Below are 23,523 nucleotides of genomic sequence, written 5' to 3'. Positions count from 1 at the left end.
AGAGGGAGTGTGTGTGAGTCTGTGTGTGTGTGTGAGAGAGAGAGTGTGCGTGTGTGAGAGGGAACGAGAGCCTGAGCGAGAGCTCAGAGTTCCTATGCACTGTGCCGAGCGTGGCTGAGCCGATCCGTCGCGTGGCAAGCTGTGTGTTCCACGTCTGGTTCCCGGGCGCTCTGGTGAGGCAGAGCTTACAGAAAGGGGGGAGGGCGACGGGTGGGAGAGAGGGTTCGGGGGGGGGGGGAGGAGGGGGGAGATGTGGCTTCAACCGGAGCTCCAGCATCAGTGAAGACCTGCGAAGACCTGCACCCAGCCGGGGCGTCGCAAAGCAGCATGGTAGGACTAGAGAGCCACTGCTGACACCGGCGTGACTGATGATGACAGCCCACGCATGGGTTACCGTGCGCCACAGCCGCGCCGCTCGGGGAGGACACTCAGCCATGTGAAAGTGACTCGGCTGCCGGCAACTCTTGGACATGTTTTCCAGGGCAAAGTCTGGATTTCTTTCTGTGTTTGAACTTGTTTTTTTAATCGTGGTCCTCTCTGGCTGTCCCAAACTCACCTATCAGGCAAGGACTAAAGGCAGATGGAACAAGGGGGGTAAGTGATGATGCAAACCATGATGTATGTGTGCGCGGGTCAGGTGACCTCGGTAGGGATGGTGTAACCTTTTGACGCATCACAGACTGACCTTGTCCTGAAACAGTCTTAAGATGATGTGGATGATTTGTGGCGCCCTGACATGTGCCAAAGTCTGTTTTACTTCTGTCTACATTTACTGTGGAGATTTGTATGATTTTTTTATTTTTTCGAGCAGCCAAAGTTATTGTGTGTGAGTTTTCATCCCATAGATTATTTTTTTGTAAACCACTCCTCTCTTTTACCCCGGCGCCCCGCTGTCTCTGTGCGGCGGAGTTTGTTGAGCAAGATCATGTTCATCTGGGCCACCTGGAAAGCCTGTTTGCCGGCACATGCCACCGGAGTCTCGGAGCTGTGAGACTTGCTCTAAAGACTTCGCTCACTAGTGTTGAGGAGAGGTGTAAATAATTCATCTCAACCCCACCGTGGGAGCGGCCCCCTCGCCCCTCTTGTGGCATTTAATCCCCTTTGTCGGATTAAAGGAACCGCTAATCTGTGGGCTATTTCTCGGTGAGAAGGCTGCGAGATGCTCCCTGCAGCCTATCGGCATTGTTTGCTCTCGAGGCTCCCGCTCAGTGGGACGTGTGTGTCTTCAAAGAGGCAGTGTCTTCACTGTCATCTATTTAATGATTCCTTTCCGCTTTGCTTTACTCTTGTTCTGCTTTGCTCATTTCTTCAAATGCATTTGTTTTGCACTTGGCGCCGATCATAACCCAAAGAAGTTCTGATTTAATGACTTGGACATTGCTCATTAAAGTACACACTCCCAACTATTGGATATTGAAAGAATGTCGTCTTTTGATGTGCAGTTTTAGTCTTGCTTTAATCATATAGTAAGTACACAACTTGTCACATGGAACATATGAAACAAATTGATTGTTTCATTTTCCAGTTTTAAGTTTTTTTTCTGTCAATGAATCCACAACCTATGATGAAGAGAGATGAACACAGTTTCTATCTCCCAGAGCTTTTAAAGAAACACATTTTCAGTCTAATTTTTGAATCACTTTCACATCATTGAGTGACGGGTGAAACGTTTTCAAGGTTGGAATTCAATGTGTTTTGTGCAAATATGGTTCCCTAATCTGTAGACCAAGGGTAAAGAAGATACTATATGAAATCGCAGCTATCACCGGCCTCTGGTGAAATGGAGGGCAGTGACCTCCCTCGGTGTAATTAGGCCAGTCGACTCCGTGCTATCTGTAACTAGTTGAACAAATCATTCCACACCCATACTCTGAATCGTAATCCCGCTTGTTTAATTACGGTTCTGTGACACACATTTTCCACAACTAAGATAAGATCTGTGCGGAGTTGACCAACGTTTATGGATTTCATTGTCATTACCTGTAGAATGTGCTGCATGGGAGGTAGTCGTCAGCACCAGCATTGCATCGGTGTATTTCCCTCACCAGCGGTCATTTACACTCCCAGTAAATTGCCATTCATTATCACATTCAATGTCACGATTCTCACGCTTGTCTTGTTTTCCCCTGCACATTGTCCATCAATGTTTTCCCTGCTGTTACCATTTAAATAGGTGAGAAGCCCCTGGTGGTTTGCTCTCAGAAGGCACAGCTTTAATCCATAGCTTTAATTCATATTATTTACTCATAATAAATAGCCATGCTTAATATCATACATATACAGTAGTGATGTGACCAGTGTACTTGAAGACCAATGCAACTAGACTATGGGACTCGTTCGAGACTTGGGTTATAATAAGCTTCAATTGAAAGCTGTAGTTACCCTAGCAGTCAATCAGCATTTTGCAGCAGATTTTTTGCCCTAAAATGAAACAAATATTCAAACCGCACAGCTCTGCCGTCAACCGGAAGCATGCATTAATCACCCAGTCATCCATCTGTTTTTTGAATTTCAAACACACAAACCAATAGTTTTTTGGGTCATTGTGGATTCATTTCACTAGAGCCTCATTTAGGGACAACCAGACCTGGTTGAAAAACACATCAAAATGTCCAAAGAAATTGTGACGAACCCCTTCTGCAATCTACATAGAGTGATTGCTGTGTTGTGCTGTTACTGTCCTTGAAGCTTTAAAGCTATAAACATTTACAGCGTATGCATCTGTCAGGACTACAGGGGATGATGCTCTTTGGATTTTAGGTGGAGCTTTGCTTCAATGGTAGGTATTCAAAACCATTTCAAATACTGACGGGAAAATATTGGAAATGGGAAAGAAACAACATTTTAAAAGATGTATAAATTAGTTCCCCATATTTTTATGATTCCCTGTTAACAAACTCTATTCGGCTTTATCTTTCAGCCGTCCGTGCACAGCTTGATGTAGGCCGACTGTGGGTAGTCAGTGGATTAACACCAAGTGCACGAGCTGTGGTATGGCGAAGGTTGCAGCAGAACATTATTTATCGTCATGCTATGGTGAGAGAGCGGAAGGACTAGTTCTGAAGGTCTCGTTATCCAGAAGCAACCTACGTATTGACTTCCTGTGCATGGGTGTCTGACACCGCCAAGAATCTAGGAAATGACTGTTCCTTTATAGCCTCGTACCACCCTGCAGAGAGAGCCTCCATAACTAATACCACACAGGCGCACAGATCAGGGGCAGCAGAGATTGAAGCGAGTCTGGCAATGGGGGAGAAATCCAATTGGATGTATTACGATCCCACCAAACTACAATGAATGGTAATGTGAAGACAGTACCAGGTGGAGAGAGGCCTGGCTGTGTTTGCACGCAGCTCTGAAGACAAACGATATTTGAACCAGCCCCGGTCTAGAAACAAAGTCATTTTTCCTAATGTTCTCAACAACTGATTCACTAAACAGGGGCCTGCAGAGGCAGTCAGTGAGAGAATAATGGTAGAAAGAAGTCATCACCACGTAATACAGAAATACCGCTCACGCGCTCCTCTTTCTCCCACAGCTGAGTCCATCTGACCACCTGGGAAGGGAGTGAGAGAGAATCCAGATTATGGACCAGGAGGAGAGCAGGAATTAATATTACACCTATTCACACAGGAACAGTGTGGCCTACTGCACACGAACATCCCCAAACACAAACAATAGCCTTATATTGATTGAAATGGCTTCACTCTAGTTTACTTTGAAATGATAACTTATTTCAGTAATTAAAACAAATGTTAATTTAGGCTATTTAAGGATAATTTCTTAAATCTTCTCCCCAGAGTAACTGCTGAGACATCATGTGGCGAGAAACGCAAGCCGTCAGATGGTGACACAGAAACCGTCATAAGCTAGAAAAAAAGGGGCAAAACTGTTAACAACCTGTCCATTGTACATATACTTGTTTATTTAATGGCGTTGCAGCATTTTGTGCTACCAAACTAGAATTATTCTTTCAAGCCCCCCCCCCCCCAAAACCTCCAAACAAAAAAACGTCCCACTCGTTCCCTGGCCCAGGCAGAAGGTCAGAACCCGCTGCAGGGATAGAAATATTGTAAACACTAGTGGAGGAAAAATTAGGACCTAGCCTGACAGAAAATTAAATCACTGTCATTACTTTCATTAATTAGTTTTGACTTGTGTCTCTGGGCAGGAAACACAGTCATGGAGCAAAAGGTCACTATCTGTTCCTGTGATGTTTTACTGACAAGCTCTGACTCACTTACTGGTTTCATTAGTGGAACTATTTTCAGCAAATAAAACAATGTAGGCTGGATTATCAGTGCAACAAATATTTTTCTATAAACAAAATATTTACAAGACCGCCATCAAGCAGACTCTGCTCGCTCATAATTACCCAAACATGACCAAAAAGAAGAAAATGTACCTGCTGATATTCATTCAATCCAATTAAATCACTGAGCTTAATGCTTAGCATTTAGTTTACGAATCAGTTCCTCTCCTTAATTTCTTCATACCTACGGCTTCTCAGAAATTAATTATGGGCAAAATTACAGAAACAGTGGAAACCGGATTGAGCCGACATTCGGAATATGTGTTATTTAGAGCAGCAGAGGGCTGTAATCAAATATAGTGCTAAAAAATGTTTTTTGTGCAATTGTGGTGTTATTGCTCTGTCTTATTACGTTTTGATAAAAAGGATCAAATGCAACACACACTCTGCTGCACATTCATACATGGAAGCAATATTTTAGGATTCTGAAAACATAATTACCACAAATTAGGTAGTCTTCGTCCAAACTATGTATAGCACTGACAAAGTTAGGGATTTCCATATTAAAAAGTAAACATGATAATAAATAAAAGAAAATGACTGTCAGTGCGCTAAATACCTTTCCACAGCAGACATTTAGACTTACCATCAGAAATGCATGTGTTACTGACAGCATCAACTATGGCTGTGAGTCAGCTTGCACATTGCCAACACTATTAAACTAAAGCAGCTTATTGAAATTCAGTCGTCATCTGCTTTTAAAAAAATTGTATTCACACCTTTGCCTTTTTAATTTTCACATTTCAAAACTGTGTTTGGGAAAAATGCATTTACACCTATTAGTCGATCTTGGGCATCTGACCTACTCTGTTTTTCCGATGCTCAGCGTTCTGTTTCCTTCTGAATCATTTCCCAGCAAATTGTTGTGTAACTACACAGTAAATTCAGGGTTGGTGGTATATAGGATTAATGGGTTTTTTTTTACATATTTTTGTATAAATTACATTTTTCCAGTTCAGTTTCAGCAGAAGAAAACATCTTCAGTATTACAGCTATGTTACATTGGCCAGATTACTCGCTATAGTACGGCTTTTTTCCCCATCAATGGATAGAACAAAATATAAAAGAAAAGCTACATGCGGTTTTAGAAATTATTTTACTTACCATTTAAAGCCCAAACCTATTTAACCTCTTTGATCTTCACCAATTCAAATATAAAATCTTTGATCTCTGATTTGGTAATTTTACTTTGGTAGTTTCCAGTCAGGATGAAACTGGTTGTGCACTAGTACAAGGTTAAATAATGTTGATATCATGCAGCCGTTCCTAATCTTCTTAGTAAGGGATTTGTCTTTATATAAACAAAAAGTTAATCGAAAGAAATCTTAATATCTGCAAAGAGCCTGAGCCAGTGAAATAACCGATTGAGTAAGTTGGTAAAGTGCTCCTTCTCCTCCTCGCCCTCGAGCCTCCAACCTGCCGCCCGCACGGCTTAATTGCCACACTCCAGTCACACGTCCTCTAATGAATTTGAGTTTGTAATTGCAGCGGAAATTACCCTTTACAATAACAGTGTTTTATGGCTGAATTTCAGACTGTAAATATGACAACTTAATGTGATGAATGGAAGTGGGCGGGTTTTATGGCCTAGGACCCTTGCACCCTGTCGTCCCCTCACTTGGCCTCAACCAAGTTGCGATGGATCCGCTTAGATGAAGCGAAGGGGGTCTACGTGTAAAAGTGTATGCATGGGTGCCTTACCGTGTCGCTTATCTTTGCCTCTTGCTTCCCTCGCTCCCATTCGCTCACCAGAGATCATGATGATGCGGATGATCCCCGATGGAAAACAGTTCTGCTGTTTAAATGTTTTATTTAAATATTCCTGATGCAGAAAAAGGAAAGTGGCATTCTGCTGAAGAGCTTCTTCTCTTATTTGGCATCCAAAGCATTGGCTTTTCGGGGAAATATTTATTTATTTTTTCCCGGAAAATGTCACCCGCTGAGGATAGAGTAACATCACAGGGGTCTCTATCCAATTGAGTTTTTCTCCTGTTGCCAGGAAGATGACGCTGTCATGGTGAGGAAAGAAAATGGAAGCGTCTGTAGACTATTTCTCAGTAAGCTTTTTTGACCATATCTGTGGCTCCCTGTCTCACACTCACTCACTTTCTTTTGAAATACCTCCATACCTCTCTTTGCTCGCTGCAATAAAACTTTAAACAGATAAGAAGCTTTTTTCTATTTCAGGGTCACCATTAGCCTGAATAATACATTGACAAGAGGAGAGCGGTTCGAGTTCTATGGAGGATAGAAGCACAGCCTTCAATTAAATTATACATCATTATCACAGCTGGCAAGCCTCATGCGACGGTACCCTCTCCATCCTCCCCTAAATGTTCCATGTTACTGTCTTGTCCAATATTGTATGTCATGCAACGGCCTCTTCCTGTGCACAGCTTGGATGCCTGGATGGTGCACATGAGACGCAGCTACACGGCATGAAGGAATACACTGGTGTTATTCCGACAAACCCCTGCCTCTAGTTAGATGGCATCGAGTCGAGACGATTGTCCAATCATGCTTAAATTAGATGGTGACGCATTTTGCTGTTTTGTCCTCAAAGTACATACAGTGCGTTTGACACATGAATAACTCAAGTGATGGCAAAACCTCAGGATCTGCGGGAGGTAAAGGGGAGCCTACATTTTGCCACTCACCCGTGCAGTAAAAGTAGGTCCAACCAGATGCTGAATGTCCTTTTGGACAGCCGGAGTTGCAGCAAAAAGCTCTGGCTTTGTGTGAAATATGTCAGAGCAGCATTTATGTGAAGCAAGGGATTTCCACTGCCAGATTAAGGTGTCCACAAAGGCCCCCCCTTTACATTTTGCATTAGCATGCGTCTTATCCAGATCCCCTCTTTTGCCCTCAAGAAGATGTCACCGAAATGGCAAATGCTTTTAACAGTTATTTTTAGAAAGATGTGTTCTGGGTGCGGTCGCACAGCAGTTCTGAAATTGAAGTTGTGAATGCGTCTTCAACTGAACATAGCATAAACGTGCAAGGTCGTGAGGTAAAATGTTACTATAATAAATATATTTAATTATATTACAGGTAGATGAAATCAAGCATTCTGATTGGTTGAGAGTGACTCTACTGTGCCATAAAGTACACCTGTTTACATTGACCTGACTGTTTCATGTCAGTGAGCACACAAAATAAGGTAGATTTTGTGTAACGTTGTTGTCATTTCAAGCTTCACAGTAACCAAACATCTTTTGTGTAAACTTTGATATTTTGGGGTAACTGGCTTTTGATGAGTCCTGAGTCCTACATTGGTTGTTTTTAGGCTGTAAAAGTATTGATAAAAACTTACTTACCTTTAGAGCTAAATAATGTTTTCATTAAACAGTTTAAACATTGGAGATTAAACATTGGCCAACATTATATCCGGCACTCGAGTGTTCGGATATAATGTCACTCGAGTGACCAGTGTTCTTACTACTTTGTCTCATCAAAGTAACTTTTCTTAGACATGTAAATGTTTATATTAGGGCTATCAATAGATTTTTTTTTAATTACCCAATTAATCGCACATTTTGAAATTCATTAATCTTGATTAATGGCGATTAATGAATGTTGTTACAATGTTGTTTTAATGACATTTTTTTTTTTTTTCCAAGACTAAAGTAATGAGTAATCACTTTAGAAATTGTGTATTTAAACATTGTTGTTTAATTGTTAATGTTATTTTAAACACAAAACTACACAAATTTGATCATCTTGGGTGGAACATGAAGAACTAGCGACTTTTCCTGCTTTCCTCGTGCACTTTGCTCTCAACATGCCATCATTTAACGAGTGTTTGAAGTGCCAGCAATGTCCCCACATTTAGCCAGGACGTTTTCAAACCACGGTCTTTTAGGGGCACAGTGGTGGTCCTCTGCAGACTGTGCCGCGCAGGGTAACGTTTGGATGGAAGCAGCCGAGCAGCTAGCTTAGCCTAGCAGCTAGCTTAGCCTAGCAGGGCGCTTAGCATAGCAGCTAGCTTAGCCTAGCAGGGCGCTTAGCATAGCAGCTAGCTTAGCCTAGCAGGGCGCTTAGCATAGCAGTTCTTTAAGTGGACGGTTTGACACTCGCTCCAATTCTGTTTGACACGTGGAGAAAATCCTCTGCACAGTTCTCTGCTGTAAGTCGCACGTTTCGTTACCGCGGTCAACTTCAGGTTTAAGCCGAAAGTAAACAAACGTACGTTCATACTATTAAAATCGAATAGATGAATGCGTTTATGTTGACAGACCTAGTTTCTATATATATATATATATATATAAATTCAGAAGATTTGCCATGTAGATACTTTAAAACTTGATACTGTATGAATTGTATTCCATATGTCTGTTTCATAGCAACAGCCACACATAGAGAGGGACAATTTTCCCAAGGCTACAATACACAAGGTTTGGTGGCTATAACTGTTTTGTGCTGAAAGCTTACTATATACTTACTATTCATAATGTCACAACCGTATTATAATGGCAATAATGTACTCAAGGGAGTACCGTGTCAATGTTACATTTCAAGGGTTTGCCTTACAACTCCTTTGAGATGTAACATTTTTGACAATTCTATTGCTTAATTAATGCAATCCTGTTGCCCTTTTGCTTTTGACATACTGTAGTACATACTACATATTGTACTAATGACTAATTATACTGTCATTCAAATTATTAAAAAATAATTCCACCTATACAGTGATGAGAGAATGAATCGGTAATTGGTGTTTCAGGTCATTAAGCTGAAATCTGAGGGTTATATATAACATTTCATAGAAATTGAAATAGCTCTACTGCTTATTTCAAGATAGAGGAGCACTGACAGAAGTGACATCGTTTAGGATCGATCAGAGTTTATATTATATATATATATATATATTTATGTAATATTGTAGTAAAACAAAACTCAGTTTCTGCAATTCTATTCTACTTGGAGAAGAACTGAAATTTAGAGTTTAGAAGGACATCCTCAAGTGCGTTATTACACCTGCCCTATATTAGTGCTGCATTATTAACATTGTCCTCAGCCCTTTAGTTAATTAACCCCCAAGACCTTCATTTACAACGAATAATGCATAACAATGGATTAACTTCCTGTTCTCATTACTGAGATTGATTGATTTAAAATCACAGCTGCTTTATCGGTCATGTTTAAATATGACCATATTATCAGAGTTGCCACTATTGAGTTACCACCAGTAGTGAACTCCGGCAGTGTTCAGTTTCCTCAAGTATGCCGGTCCCTCATGCTTTCATGGCAGCTTTGAAACGATGTCCGTGAGTTGTTCCTAGTCCGGTTCGTAGCTCCAGCTTTACTGTATCTACATCGGACTCACAGAGTGTAATGTTTCTCAGCCAGTTTGTTGACAACACTTGTAAAACCATAATCTTGGGTATTACAGTAGAAAAGGAAAATGTGCCTACGGCTTACTGTGCGTCGCCATGTCATTGTTTCAGATTAGACATTGTTTGTTTATATATCCTCCGAAAAATGAATTATTTGATGCAGTTTATTTTAAGGGAGACTTAAATTCATGTCAAGGGATTATATATTATTAAAAAGCACTCGACGGGAATACAACAGTATTTGCTAGAGAATTACACTTTTACCTAAGATTACATTGGATATTGTATTAACTGTTCCAATGAACAGTATTAGGAAAAAGCTTGCTTCCACTATACTGTTAACCAGTAGTTTCTGCCCTGTAAAAGCTGTTAATTGGATGAAAGGTTCTAAAAGAATCTAGAATTCTGACATGTATGGCCTAGAAAACACACTCTACAACTGCTTTACAAATATATTATCAGAGAGTTGTAGTTTGACTATAAAGAGATGCAAGCCTACACCAATGCAAGTGTGTGTGTTGTGTATTTTCAACATGAGAATAGATGAAAATGTAGTATAATGGCCAACAGCAGGTTAAGAGTCCTTTATTATGTTTGTGACAGTAAGAAATCCAACTGGGTTTATACGTACCGTGGCTCTGAGGGCTCAAAACACTTTTACTTTGTTCTGTCAAATGGATGTTTTTTGTGTGTTATCATGTTTTCTAAATGTTGCACATGCATTGTGAAGTTGATAAAGATATTTCTTTGCTGTGTCTATTTGATCAGGGCCATACAAAAACAGGGGATTGTGAAAGAAACAAGTGCATGTGAGCGTGACCAGTGAATGACCGGGTTGTTCAGCAGGTTCTTGTGGTAAAGTCACATTTATTTCGCCATTATACCTCTGAACATTTTTGTTCTGCTGGATTACAGTGTTTATTGTCCAATTAATCATGCTCTGTTTGCCTGCCATGAAAACATATCTCTATCTCTGACTATTTATTAGCTCGGCTTTGCACACACAGCAAGAAGAATATTAACAAGTGGTCCCATCTATCTTCCATCTGATTTTACGGAAAGAGTTCAAGAGCACGATTTCCCACTAACACCGAAATAACTAGTCAAATATTACCCGAAAGGCAATATTCGAAGGATGGCTATGATGCAACGGCAGCGGGAAGTTATATAACACTGCAGATGCCAAGACACATGAGATGGAAGTCTTCACACTATGGCTGGATTAAGAGTTTAATGACTGGTAAAATTGTGGCATTTCTCCAAGGTGACCCCTGCAGAGAGATGATCATGCCAAAGCTAGATGAAAAGTGAAGGTAATCCGTTTTTCCTCATTTCCACATAGCTGTCACCAGCACCGACAGTGTCACCCAAGGCCCAAGGCATGTAATTACACTTTTATTGGCTTTAGGGAGCCCGCATCCTTCATTTAAGGAATAATCTCACTTGTGAGCTCGAGCCACCACGCAAATGGATCATTCCTGCACCGCCCCTTGTTCTGTCTCGCTACGCTTTAATGGACTTCTTTGAATCTGGGTTTGATGCATTGCTGATAGTGTGTAGGGTGTAAATACCAGTGTTATCCGGAAGTCATCCCTCTCCTCTTCAGTTGGGGCGTTTCATGTGTTGGAGAGCAAGGCCGTGTGAGTGTGACAGCAGCAGCATGCGAGTGTCTGGGTCTACTGCCAACCAGCCTTGACACCATTAGCTCTGGTGACACATTAAGGTTCTGTTTGCCTTGTAATTTGTTTTGTCTGTCAATTTGATGGATGTCTTGTTTGCCGGCACTTCCTCACACACTGGAAAACGGTGGCTCGGGGACATTGTTAAACGAACTTCAAAAAGGGGTGCAGAAGGCATTTGTTTTCTTTAAACAGGGTTTTCCTGTTAATGGGTGTGTGTAGCGTTGTCTTGACACCGCGCCATGGCAGACTTTGAATAATTAAAGCAGGAGATCTAATTGGAGCAGAAAGGCAGGGCAGGTGCAGTGGCCTGAGTGAGCCTGGAAATAGAGATGGCAGTGTCATTCTTTGGATCAGTGTGGGAATCTTAACTTGGAAGCTGGCCACTGCCTTTCTCTCATGTGTAGAAACAAAAAGGTTTGTGCAGAAGAACAAAACTACCTTTTTATCTGCTTTTTCTTGCTGTAAATGAATGTCCCGCTTGTAGCTAGTAGCCAAGTGGCCACCGCTAATTCGATTGCAAAGTCTTTGTTCTCACCTCTGTGACTGAGCAGCACCGCAATTGCCATATAACTGCAGTTAAGGACACTCGAGGAAGTGTAGAAGGGCAGCAGAGAACAGCTTCACCTATTTCTGCTCAGACGACAGCGCAGCTAACCGACAGAGCTGTGCAGTGTGGGTAGCCGTCAGAGCCATCTACCCAGACCGCTCAGCTGAGGAAACATACCGGCTCAGGTTAATGAACCCACCTCATCATTACCTGCCTGTAACGCCGTGAAAGGTGTGTGAATAAATACTGCACTCCAACTCGTCCCAAATGTGGCGGCATGTGTTGAAATGATGCCCAGAGTTTAATGCCAATGCTTCTTTCAGCTTTCTTCAGACACGACAGGAGGGACAAGAGTTAGCGGTGTCACTGTAACTGAACGCTGGGAGATGAAAAGTCATGGCACCAAGACAGAGGAGTCAGTTTGAAAGGCCGTTGTGGATTCAACAAAACAATGAACTAATCAGAAGTCCAAGCTCCTGCTTCTCGTCAGAAGATGGTCGTTTTTTCTGTTTTCTGTTGTGGCTTCAGTGTGTTTGCATGTCTTCTTTGCTGCTGCCAACCATGGTAAAAACATGGAAATCAAATCTCAAGGACAGATTTCCTACGAGAGGTTTTAGTCAGTAAGTGCAGAGCATAACGTTGACAGTGCAGGATACAGTCAGGGGGCCATCTCCAGTTCCCATTGTCATTAGACGGCGCTAGTGAATAGGGTGTGGACAAGTATCCGGTGGCACTATACAAAGTTCTGTCAGCTCCAGATGACGGTGTGAGAAAGCAGAGACAATGATAGAAAGCTTCCCCCATTTCAAAAGTAAGTAATTAACCATGTGCATCATCGCTCCTGACTCTTTACCCCCGGCGTTTTCATTTTTTACAACAGACCATGAAATTTGAGCGAGTGTGTGTGTGTGTGTGTGTAACAGTAACAGACCTATCACGTAAAAAAAAAAAAAAATATGGTTGTCTCTCTGCTTTTTCTTCCCTTCACGTGTAGAAGATAATAAGTCACAGACGAATCTTTTCACCGCTCTAATCCACGGAGCAGGGGATGAAATCGTATTTAGGGATCAGCACCAGTGCATCACTGCCATGATAGCGACAACATGCCAATCTGCAAGCTCTTTTTTTTAAGAGCATTAGAGCCAAGGAATGAATCAGTCAGCAAAAACACCTCTTGGCTCAATTGTTGTTGTTTTTTCAATTAGAGGAGCAACAGCCAAAAATGCTGCAGTCCTGGAATATGTTACTAAATTGGCAGTGTCTTAATCTCTCCATTCATTCACAATATCAACCATGCCAGCCATTAAGTAGTTTCATACATTAAAGATCTACGCCTACTTGCATCGCCATAGCGAAATACTTTAAACAGAGAGTCTTGGATTATTGAAATACAAAAGCTTCGCTTTTGTACGTGTTTGTTTCTTTTTTTAAATCTGAAGCCAAGCGTGTCTCTGTAGGATATGCAAATTTAGAGAAGAATGGCTGTCTGGCTCTCTGAGAAGCTCTTATGCTTTACTGCTTCCACACTGAATAGAGCGTAACGTGCTATAAGGTGCTGGAAGGAGAACACAACTGGACCCTTTGGAAGAGATTAAAGTGTTTGTGTTTCTCTGTTCTGTTGCTGATGGAATAACTGTTCTGTCTATAAATAGCCATTTGTTATCCGGTACTCTGTCACCACTCATTGTCATCTTGTTTGAGGTACTGACAAGCTCGTATTAGTTTGAATAACACTTGCTCACACAAAAGGAAGGAGTGCAGCTCCCTTCATATCGCGTAGAATCGCTGGATGGTGAACTCGGCTACACTTGCACAGCGCATTATGGTCTGCAAGGAGCAACGGAAGGCCAGCGCTGAGTGTCACCTCTCATGAACGGAGCCCTGAAGAGGCCTTCCGCTGCTACAAGAGCGGAGAAGCCAAACGGCCAAGCTGCGATTTGACAAACGGGTTCAAATTCTTATGTTACTCAAGTAGCGGCTGACTGTGATTGTTCCCCCAAAATAACTCTAATGCTGATAACACTTTGTTGTAGAGTGAGGGTCTCACCCACTTTGAAGGTGAAAATGTCTCAGGTGAAAAACTCTCAGCACTTCTTGTGGTATACAGAACTACTTGTAAGGCAATGCGTTTGGCTCAGTTGGACCGCCTCGGTGATTCAGTTATTCAGTCTGTCGATAGCGCCAAAATCGTTTTGCATTTAACGCGCGTTTGTGATTAAGACAACGGCATTAGCATATCAGAGCGCTGTACCAGTTAATGAAGATAATTTAATCCGTGCCCACACAGGCCCCAGATCTATGCTCGGCAGTAACAGTAACAGCAAAGAGGACACACTCTGACACACTCGGACTCAAACAGATGAATGAGCAGATGCGGTTTGACAGATTGTGACCGCAGGTGAATCCAATGATAAGGTTATTATGGAAAAACATCCTACATACAAACGAGAATCATAATAGTGCTTTGTTTCCATCCTGGCAAGGCTGTATTCTAATATGTCTATGAGCTACTTACTGTAGGAGTCAATATATTGTGATATTTCCATCATTCTATTTTGACTATAATGATATAAATAAAAGGAATAGATGAAACAGTTCTCTTACTCCTGTGCTGGAATGGAAATGTGTGGTGTGACTGCAAATAGGCCATCAAGATCACATATGAATATTTTATTGTATGTGCTGTAATGGGTTACTTCAGCCAGCCTTGAGGAAAGAGTTTTTTTTTTTTTAAACTGGACTTCCTGGTACACAGCAATACTAGCTACTCTGTATTTGTACATGTCATAAACAATCCTCTAATATTCTGTCTACCCCATGGTTGTATAACTGTGGCTAATAGCTATTAACATCAGAATGCTTATGACATTAGTAGATGAAGGCAGGGGTGAGTCATCATGGCCAGCTACGCCTTCTCTACTGCCCATATACAGAATCACAACGTTAGTTATCACAAATGTTGTCATTGTACAACTTCTGTCTGCTTTCAGCCTGCAGCGCTGCTTCCAGTGAAGCTTGTTTTAAAAAGAGCTTTTATCCAATCAGATTCAGCCCCTCTGTCTCAACGTAAGAGAGGCCCGAGGTCCCCTGGTAGACTTTGCAGATTAAAAGTATATGGAGACAATATTGTTGAGTCAGTCTTAAACCAATCAGATGTTTGACATGTTGGGCCACTAGTAATATCTGAATTCATGTATCTGATAATTTGTAGGTGTTGAGTTTCATGCAACATTGAATTACACTTTAAAATGTTATGTGAATATGAATATTTAAAAAATGTGTTAAATTGTGACTTTGAGAAATAAGTTATTGTTTTGTCAGGACCGCTAAGCATGTGCGCATGTTCTTGAATGCAACTTTTTTTAAAACTCCCTTTAATGAATGAATGAATAAATGTAAATCAGGATTGGTGGAGAAGCAATTTTTGCACTGTTTACATCAGGAACTGCCACAGCATCTGCCTGTTGACCCTACACCCTCCCGTCACTAAACTTATTTATTTTATATTTGTATTATTCAAGTGCTCCTCCCACAGTCTGTGGTTATGGTTTCACCTAATCTCAGCTAGCTAGAGAGCCGAGTGGCAAAGCCCTCCACCACAGGACTCTCCTCAACTTTCACATCTCCCTCACAAAACTTAACTTAAGGCCTAAGCCTCAGACTCAGTTAAACCAGACAGGAGTCAGAGGGGGCGGTTTTATCCTCCACTTGGTCCTATTGAGATGCCGTGCAGTCTTTGTTATCTTATGCCCACCATCACACTCCTAAACTCCAATCATAGCCTTTTTTTTATCTGTCCATGCTCTGAGAGCACACTACTCCCCCACGTCAACGCAACTGCTCCAACGCGGCTCCTCAGATTAGAGAACTCGCCAGCTTTCAGCTTTATCTACCACTGTTCCCAACCAAACAAAATTGGCTCCAGAGGGAAACGGCAAGGAGAATCACTATGATACGAGACACGCTGCCTTTATCTTAATCATTAAAGTTACACAGAATTAGTTTTTTCTTGCTCCTCTCTGACTAGGGTCAGTAGGGTTGACTCTGTATAGAAGGGATGGGATGTAGGGGGGATTAGTCTCTGTGTGTTACAAGGCTTCAAGGACACTTGTGGATCTAACACACCTGGTAAAATTGGTGTTTAACCGCAGTATTTTTGTTTTGGTTCTGATGTCAAGGGGCTTCTTAAAAATGCCCAGCGCACAATCGGTTATGCTTCGGTACCATTAAATGTTAATTTCATAATTTGGAAGATTCTCGTCATATCTTGATAGCAGATTGTGTGGGGGAGCGAGGCTGTCTGATAACGTTGCGTAAACTGTCATTCTTGTGCAGAACACAGAGGTATTCCTGTACTTTCCTTCTTTCTAACACAGACTTTTCCTATTCATGGTAACCAATGGCATACCAGATACATCAAGCAGCAATGCTTGTGTGATTGTGGAGCGATTCAGCTGTGAGAGAACAAACAAAGTATGTTGACATAAAGTATGTGTTCCTTTTCATTGTGAACCTCAACATGTGTGTTCTTTTTGACCCCGATCCCTAACCTGGTATAAACATACTACATAATCCGGACAAGGATCAAGAAAATACACGCTAATGCAGGTAGACTCATTTCCACCAGCTATCAAGTCGATCATGTCAGGAGCTGTGGCTACTATTTCATTTTATATCTATCCCCCCCTGAAGCCCGATGGTCTGATGTCATTGATCGAGATAAAGTTCACCAACAGCCCAGACCACATTTTAATGCAAGGTGGATGTAATATTTAGTACACATACTGTCCAGGCTGTTAACTAGTGGGTTAACTAGGAGATTACATTATAACTCTGATTTCACATTAGAAATAAGAGGCTTTTAACAAAGCATAAAGATTGATTTTAGATTATACAGTGTTTTAATACTATTTTTCAATCTTATCAGTTCTCGTGTAATGGATTGTGCTCGTGTCCATCCAACCGTTGCTGCCCATTTAAATGTGATGAAAAAAGGCAAACCAGTAACAGACAGTATGTCCCTACAGGCAGGATCTTAAAAGATGGTCTTCAGATGGTGAAGACAGTGAAGGTCAAAGGTTACGGACAGTACCGAGGTCCCCATCAGAATTTTGATTGAAACCATAAGACAGTGGATAGATGCACCGTGACCTTGACCCTAGCAGACATGACCGGGGTGAGTCAGTCACCATGCCGAGGCCCTCAGCCCCCTCGAAGAGATGACCCAACGGGTGTGTTACTCTTTCACTCTTTGTCATCGGCTGAGACACGGACGGGCTGCGTCTCATTTCTCAGTACCACTCAACCACCATAACTTAATTCTCTGTAACCCTTCACAGCAGACCTAATATACCTAATGTTCCCACGAGCGGCATGTAATAATCAAGCCCAAGGCCTGATTGACAGGTGTTATCACCAGTGGATCAGTTCACTACTGCCTATCTGGGCCTCTCCGTCTCACTAGGAGACTATCAGAGCTTCTGCTATCTCTCTCGCGCCCACAGCCAGTGTCTAGTGTCTACCACGACGAAGGGCCGCTACATCTCTGGCTTGCCCTTATCTCTTCCATTTTTAAGCCCCCCCCCCCTCTTTCCTGCCCCAATCAAAGGCCTTTAGCATTTCCTGGCTAATTGCCAGAGGATAATAAATAGCAAAATCCCCTGACGTCCCCATCCTCTCTTTTCACCTCCATCACTGGTGTTTACAGTTAGTCATCGGCAGCAGGTAGCTAATAATCCGCTTCACTGCCGCTGCTCTTCAGCGCCTGACTGTAAGCACATCCAGTATCCGGTTACACGTTGAGTGACCCACTTTGATGAAAACTGCACCTGCAACCGTGAAACACATCAAACAAATGGAAAATTATCCTAAGCATCATTAGGGCCACACTGGCACTCAATCAGCCGAGATGGAAATTTGGAGCACCAGAGCTGAGCGGGAGTTTCCATTTAGAGATATTGGTCTCTCTCATTGCCCCAATTTATGGGATTACTATCTTTTCATTATGAGCCGGTTATGTTAGGCCAGATTTACTGTATTCAAACAGATGGCATACGAGGGTGTACATTTTGCATGACAGGATTAGACTCATCTCATCATTTGGGTGTCTTTTAAAAATCAGAATATTTAAACACAGTGAGGAGAGATGCTTTCATGCAGTCTGGCTGAGTGTAATACTGAGGCGTGATAATTACTGGGGAAAAACCCTTGGTCCTAATAATGCAAGGCTTAATTATTCTGTGAAAAAGAAATGCAGCCTTTGGGCGACTGATGATCTCAACTGAAGCATTTCATCTAAGCCTTATCTAGATTCCTTTAGCCTTTAATGACTAATTCATCTTTTTTAAGCTTTCTGATATGAAACAACATTGGCCCATTGAGACACGTGTCAGATGTCACATGTTCTGTGATTGTTACTGAGACATTAGAAATCTTAATTTTGACTCAAGTGTGATAGTTTGTTATTAAGTGTATTAACTCGTTTTGTAGCCCCCTCATACACAAAATACTCTTTTTAATACACACTAACACAAACATAATGGTGTCCATCCTGTACATCACTGAGTTCCGTAAAAGGACCTGCCATCTGTCTCTTTTAAACAACATTGTCTCCAAAATAAGATCTAATGTTTTGGCATGTAAAGTGACGTTTTTTTTTAATGATTTCCACACAACAAGTACCTTCGAGAATGTTGTGGTTTAGATTGTACAGTTTTGATTAGATCCGAGTCTTATCTCTATTTGATTCATGATTAAAGCTGTTGCATTCATACATTTTAACTGATTACAGCTGAAAATAAGCCCATGCATTTGTAGTTAGAAAATACTTATATTTAGCTTCCCACAAATAGGTGCATTTTCAGAAGAAGAATCTTTTTTCAAGACATCACATTACACATCAAAGTTGTTTTCAGCATTAGAGTGAAGATTTCTTTGGTTCAGCCACTCTTTTTGATTGTAAATATCATTTTTGCACTTATTTACCAAGAATGAGTTGACTGAGCACTTTTCCCGTTACATGTGCACTCACTTTAACATTGACGGTAATCCTCCTACAAAAAGTGGCCTTTAAAAGGTAACGTTGGGAAGAAGGGGATCAAAGCAACAAAAGGTTCTTCACGGTCGGGGTCTTTGGTCCGCGGTCACCTGTCGTGCGCAGACAGAAGAGATGAGAGAGGTGAGCTGATTGGGTCACCTCCTGTTCAGTGTTGCTGCTCTCCAGCTGTTTAGGAAGATCGGAGTCATCGTCCTTTGGTGGGTTGTAGCACTATGCAAAATGAGCCGTGGATGGACCGAGTGATGCTCACTCACTCACTCATGAAACCACTGACGCACACACCCACACACGTGATCATAATCCTCCTGGTGGAGATAATGATAATTGATCCTTTGATGCGGATTGCATTAATCTCAGAGCTGAAACTCACTTGTTTAACGCACATAACGGGCTAAAACTAATCTTTGATTAAATATGTTGTGGAGAACGATTGAAATGGTTACAGATCTTCATCATTGTTACTGATGTTGACACCGTAAACAATCTACACGTGTTTACTGTATATAGCTGGGTGAAAAAACGAATATTTGTGTTTAAGAAAGAAAATACTAGCGGGATCGCCCCAGATCAGCTTAGAACTTCATCTATGTTTCAGCAGTGTGTCCTTAGAGTATTTGCTATGCCGTGCCTGCCACTAGGGGATCCCGTGTTGTAACCCCCCAGTCATCCTTCTCACCGTTCCTCTGTCCCAGTTCCCGCTCCCTTTTTTTCCTCTGGGTGCTAATTAATGTGTGGAGGAGGCTGATAAGTTAACCAGCCGCCGCGTTAAAGCAGCATCCGTGTGTCTCCGTGGCTCCTCCCAGGACACAGGCTCCTACTTTTGATTCAGCCTGAACACAGACATTATTATTTTCACTCTTAGATTTTGTCCTCATTGTTCACTCATTTTATTGTCATGATTTTTGTGACAGTTTGTATCAGCGTGCATATCTGAGAAGCGTACAACCGGCCATTATTTTGTGGATATAAGTTTGCATTGTGGGGGCAAAGCGTGAGTATGGTTGTAGGCTGGAGCACCTGCTCACATGCATTAGGCTCTCTGAAAAGTGTGCCAGCTGACCAACCACCATCACAGCTGGTTTCTTTAGTACCTGTAAAAGAATGAAAAAACCCACATATATGTTTATCCCGCTTGTTTTTTTATCTGCTTTTCAACCTGTGTTTCCACCATTAGTGTCAGCCAGGTATGAAGCATAGCCTAAAATGATGACTCACCTCATATATCACAGATAACACAGTTGACAATTATGGATGCAGGTAAAAGACAATGATTTAACTGTTAATTTTTTACTGTTAATACAGCAAAGTTTATATATTTGAACTGTCGCAGCTTTAGCAAACACTATATGGATCGAGTGGAATGCAGCTACTTGTTGGCTAATGTTTGCATATGGCTCCTAATGGATTTAAATAAGTTGTTTTGTGTTTTGCGTAATAAATCAAATTCACATTATTCGTTGTGTTATGGCTTCCAATCATCACTGAAATCATGATGCAGATGAGCATGTAGAATCTGATGTTTGCCTCAGGCTTTTCTAGAAAAAATATTTTTCACTTAGTCTTAGTCACATATTTCTGTAAGAAAAGATGAACTCCAGTTGAAGTATGTAATGTTCCCTTCTTAGCGGGGACCTACATTTTCACTTTAACAATGTACTATTGATATACATGTACATATTACATATTGTGCAGTACTGTCAGACCACATACTTACACATTACTCATGAGATAATCCTCAGTTTTATTGGCATTGTTCTCATGAAATATGTCTGTCTCCTCCCATTATATACAACCCTTCCCCTAAAATGATAATTAAACGAGGGATGTGTCAGAGAGTCTAGAATTAAAGCACTTAATTATGCATCCTTCACATTAATCCTTCATGATTTGGGAATCAACATTCTTAATTATTCAAAACTGCAAAATGTATGAAAAGTTAAATGCGGAAAACACAGAACAGATTAAAAACAATACAAAATGCACATGGAGGTGGTGGAGTGAGGGTTTACCTTCCGTGTGCAGCATGTGCTTCTCTCTATGTTCAGTCAAAGATTTGCATCAGGGAGGAAGGCTGGCCTTAATTACCTGATAAAAAGTTAATGCCGGGTAGAGGAACAGAATGGCCCAAGCGGTGCAGAAGTCTTTGACCTAGAACAGCAGTCTCTGCAGGCATTTTAGACCATAAGGGACAGACACTGGGGCTAACTTGGTACGTGTTGGATCAAAGTGAAGCATAAAGGAACACTGAGAACACTTTGTGTTCCTTTGATTAGATCTGTCCAGTTTCTCTACAGATAAGTAACCTTTATGCTGAATTTGGAATGATTTTTATTTTTCTCTATTTTTACTTTCAGACATTCATCCCACACATGCTTTTAATCCATTTAAAGTGGTTGAAAAGATGAAAAGGCCACTTAATAATCCATCCATATTTCCACAAAGACAACAACCCCTTATTATGTTTTGTTTACAAGGTCACGCTAATGCTGTGCATGCTCTTTCACTCTGTTTCTGAATATATATATACGTTGTGTTTGTGTTTGGCTAATAACAGTGTGAAACAAACAGTGGATGCATTTCCACCCCCACTGTGTTGTGCATGTAAATGGCTTTTCAGTTGATATATTATCAAGGTCCATCCAAGGGTAAAAGTGGAACAAAACACTGACCTGCACATCTGAAATCTTCTGTAGTCTGACAGTGAGTTGCTAAACCCTAGGAAAGTGTTGTGGTTGGAGGTCAACCAGGCAGGTCTGTTGGGATGCCACAAGGGCTCCCAGCATGCTTTCTGGCCACTGCTGCTTCCACCGCAGGCCACCATAACAAAGACAGTGGCCAGAGCCAGCACTTGGCCTTTCTCTCCGGCCCTTGAAGGCAATCACAAACACATGTGCACCCGTGTACGTGTGCACACACATATAGCGGTGCATGGGAGTTGACCGAGGTTCCCCATGAGGGTCTTGGCCTGTCATCTGACAAAGCCTAACAATAGCAGCGAGCAGATGCATCGGTTCCGGGGCCAAACAGATGGATGGGCCGAGTAGCTTTTGGAAAAGAACCCCCCCCCCCCCCCCCCACTCGCCCACCAAACCCATAACGGCAGCTTGGGGTTCTGGCTGTCAAGGTACTATGTTTTTAGATAGATTAGCACAGCGAGAAGAAAAAGAGTCGGCTTTGCGGAAGTCCAAAAACAGCTTGCAGGAAGGCGGGCATAAAAGAGAGGCTCAGAATCCCACCGAGTCTGATCCCTCACCCATCGCTTGGAAGGCCAGTAGGGAGGACCAGTATCTCTCCATGGGGGACGGAAATATGAAAGCAGTTCCAAACCCTTGGGTTGGCACCGTTGCTGACAAGCTGACTTGAAATGTCACTAGATTTAGAGTGCCATGGGCAGTGTGTCAACAAGAAGAACACAGTACATGGCAATGCTTCAGTACCTGATTAATAACAACCCGGGCCTTTACGTCCTACTTCCATCTCTTTGATCATTTTGGCACAATTCTATTTGTCTTGGCTTGTGTGCTATTTCTACATTTGCTTTTTGATGTTTTCTTTGCTTTAAAACATCTTCCAAGGCTTAGAAACCACAAGCACCTATGATATTTTGAGAGTTGTGAAAAGGAGCCCTCCCCTTCAAAGAGCCTCTGTGTGATGCCGATTTGGGCCCGGGACGAGGCCTCGGTCAGCAGGGTGCGGGTGATTTGGAGAATAGGAGATGCTGGCTGTCTAACCCACGGCTCATCAGGCAATCCTCGCAGCATGCAAGACTCCGGCAGTCAAATAGGGAGGCGGCGGGTGGTGTAATGGCCCTGAGTGGAGAGAGACCGGGTGCTTAGCCAGGGTAATTTAGGAGCAGGACATAGGAATTGGATCGGGGGCGAAGAGGAGACTCTCCAGGGCAGCAGTGATTAGACAGAAGGGCTCTCTACAGTGCAGCGATGGAGGTTGTCCAACCCTCACAGAAGGGAGGGGGGGGTGAGGGGGGGTGACTCGCCGGGTCACTCAGCAGTGGTGAAGACGGCATTGGTGCTGACCGTAGAGTTTGGGGATTCCATTATTAAAGGGCTCTCATGACACTGCTGATCACAATGTTTGTTGAAAAGCAAGTAGGACACCAGGTTGCTATGCTCGGTGAAAATGTCCCTGTGGTCAGCAGTGTACATTTAAGGTTTTCCCAGAGGATAAGAATCCAGGAAGGTACACAATCACCAGCCAAGTGCTGTAATGCTACACCTGCTGAGCATCAGCCTCTGATCACACAGCATCGCTGGAATTAAGCTGCACGGTAGTTAAATATACAACCTGAAGTTCAAGGGGTCATTGCTGATAGGGCGGGGAAACAATGAACACATGGAAATACACCTTGGGGCATTTGACGGCAGGAAGCTGCAGACCCATCAAGCCAAGCAATGAGGGTACAATGCCTACAGTCGTTGAGGCCCCCCCCCCCCCCCCCCCCGCTTTATTTATCTGAAGGTAAAACATAAATGGAAAACTGGAAATGGCACTTAGTAACCACACGCTGCCCATGTCTGTTTGGACATTAAGCTTAATGAAAGCCACACGTCTCCTGTCGGAACGGGTTGGAA

The 23,523-nt window shown here is 42.2% G+C and overlaps 1 protein-coding gene across 5 annotated transcripts in view; it reads left to right on the top strand.

The window, feature by feature from the left end:
* The first annotated feature begins 237 nt into the window (after positions 1 to 237).
* robo2 (roundabout, axon guidance receptor, homolog 2 (Drosophila)) overlaps positions 238 to 23,523 on the top strand; it is a 230,599-nt gene continuing 207,313 nt past the window's right edge. For all 5 annotated transcript variants that reach the window (XM_062561233.1, XM_062561232.1, XM_062561231.1 and 2 more), the window contains exon 1: positions 238 to 594. In XM_062561233.1, coding sequence (XP_062417217.1) covers positions 471 to 594 — 124 coding nt within the window. In that variant the 5' untranslated portion in view covers positions 238 to 470. The remainder of the gene's footprint in view (positions 595 to 23,523) is intronic.

This window comes from Pungitius pungitius, chromosome 3, assembly GCF_949316345.1.
Source record: "Pungitius pungitius chromosome 3, fPunPun2.1, whole genome shotgun sequence".
Lineage (NCBI taxonomy): Eukaryota > Metazoa > Chordata > Actinopteri > Perciformes > Gasterosteidae > Pungitius > Pungitius pungitius.
This window is presented reverse-complemented; position numbering and strand designations above follow the sequence as displayed.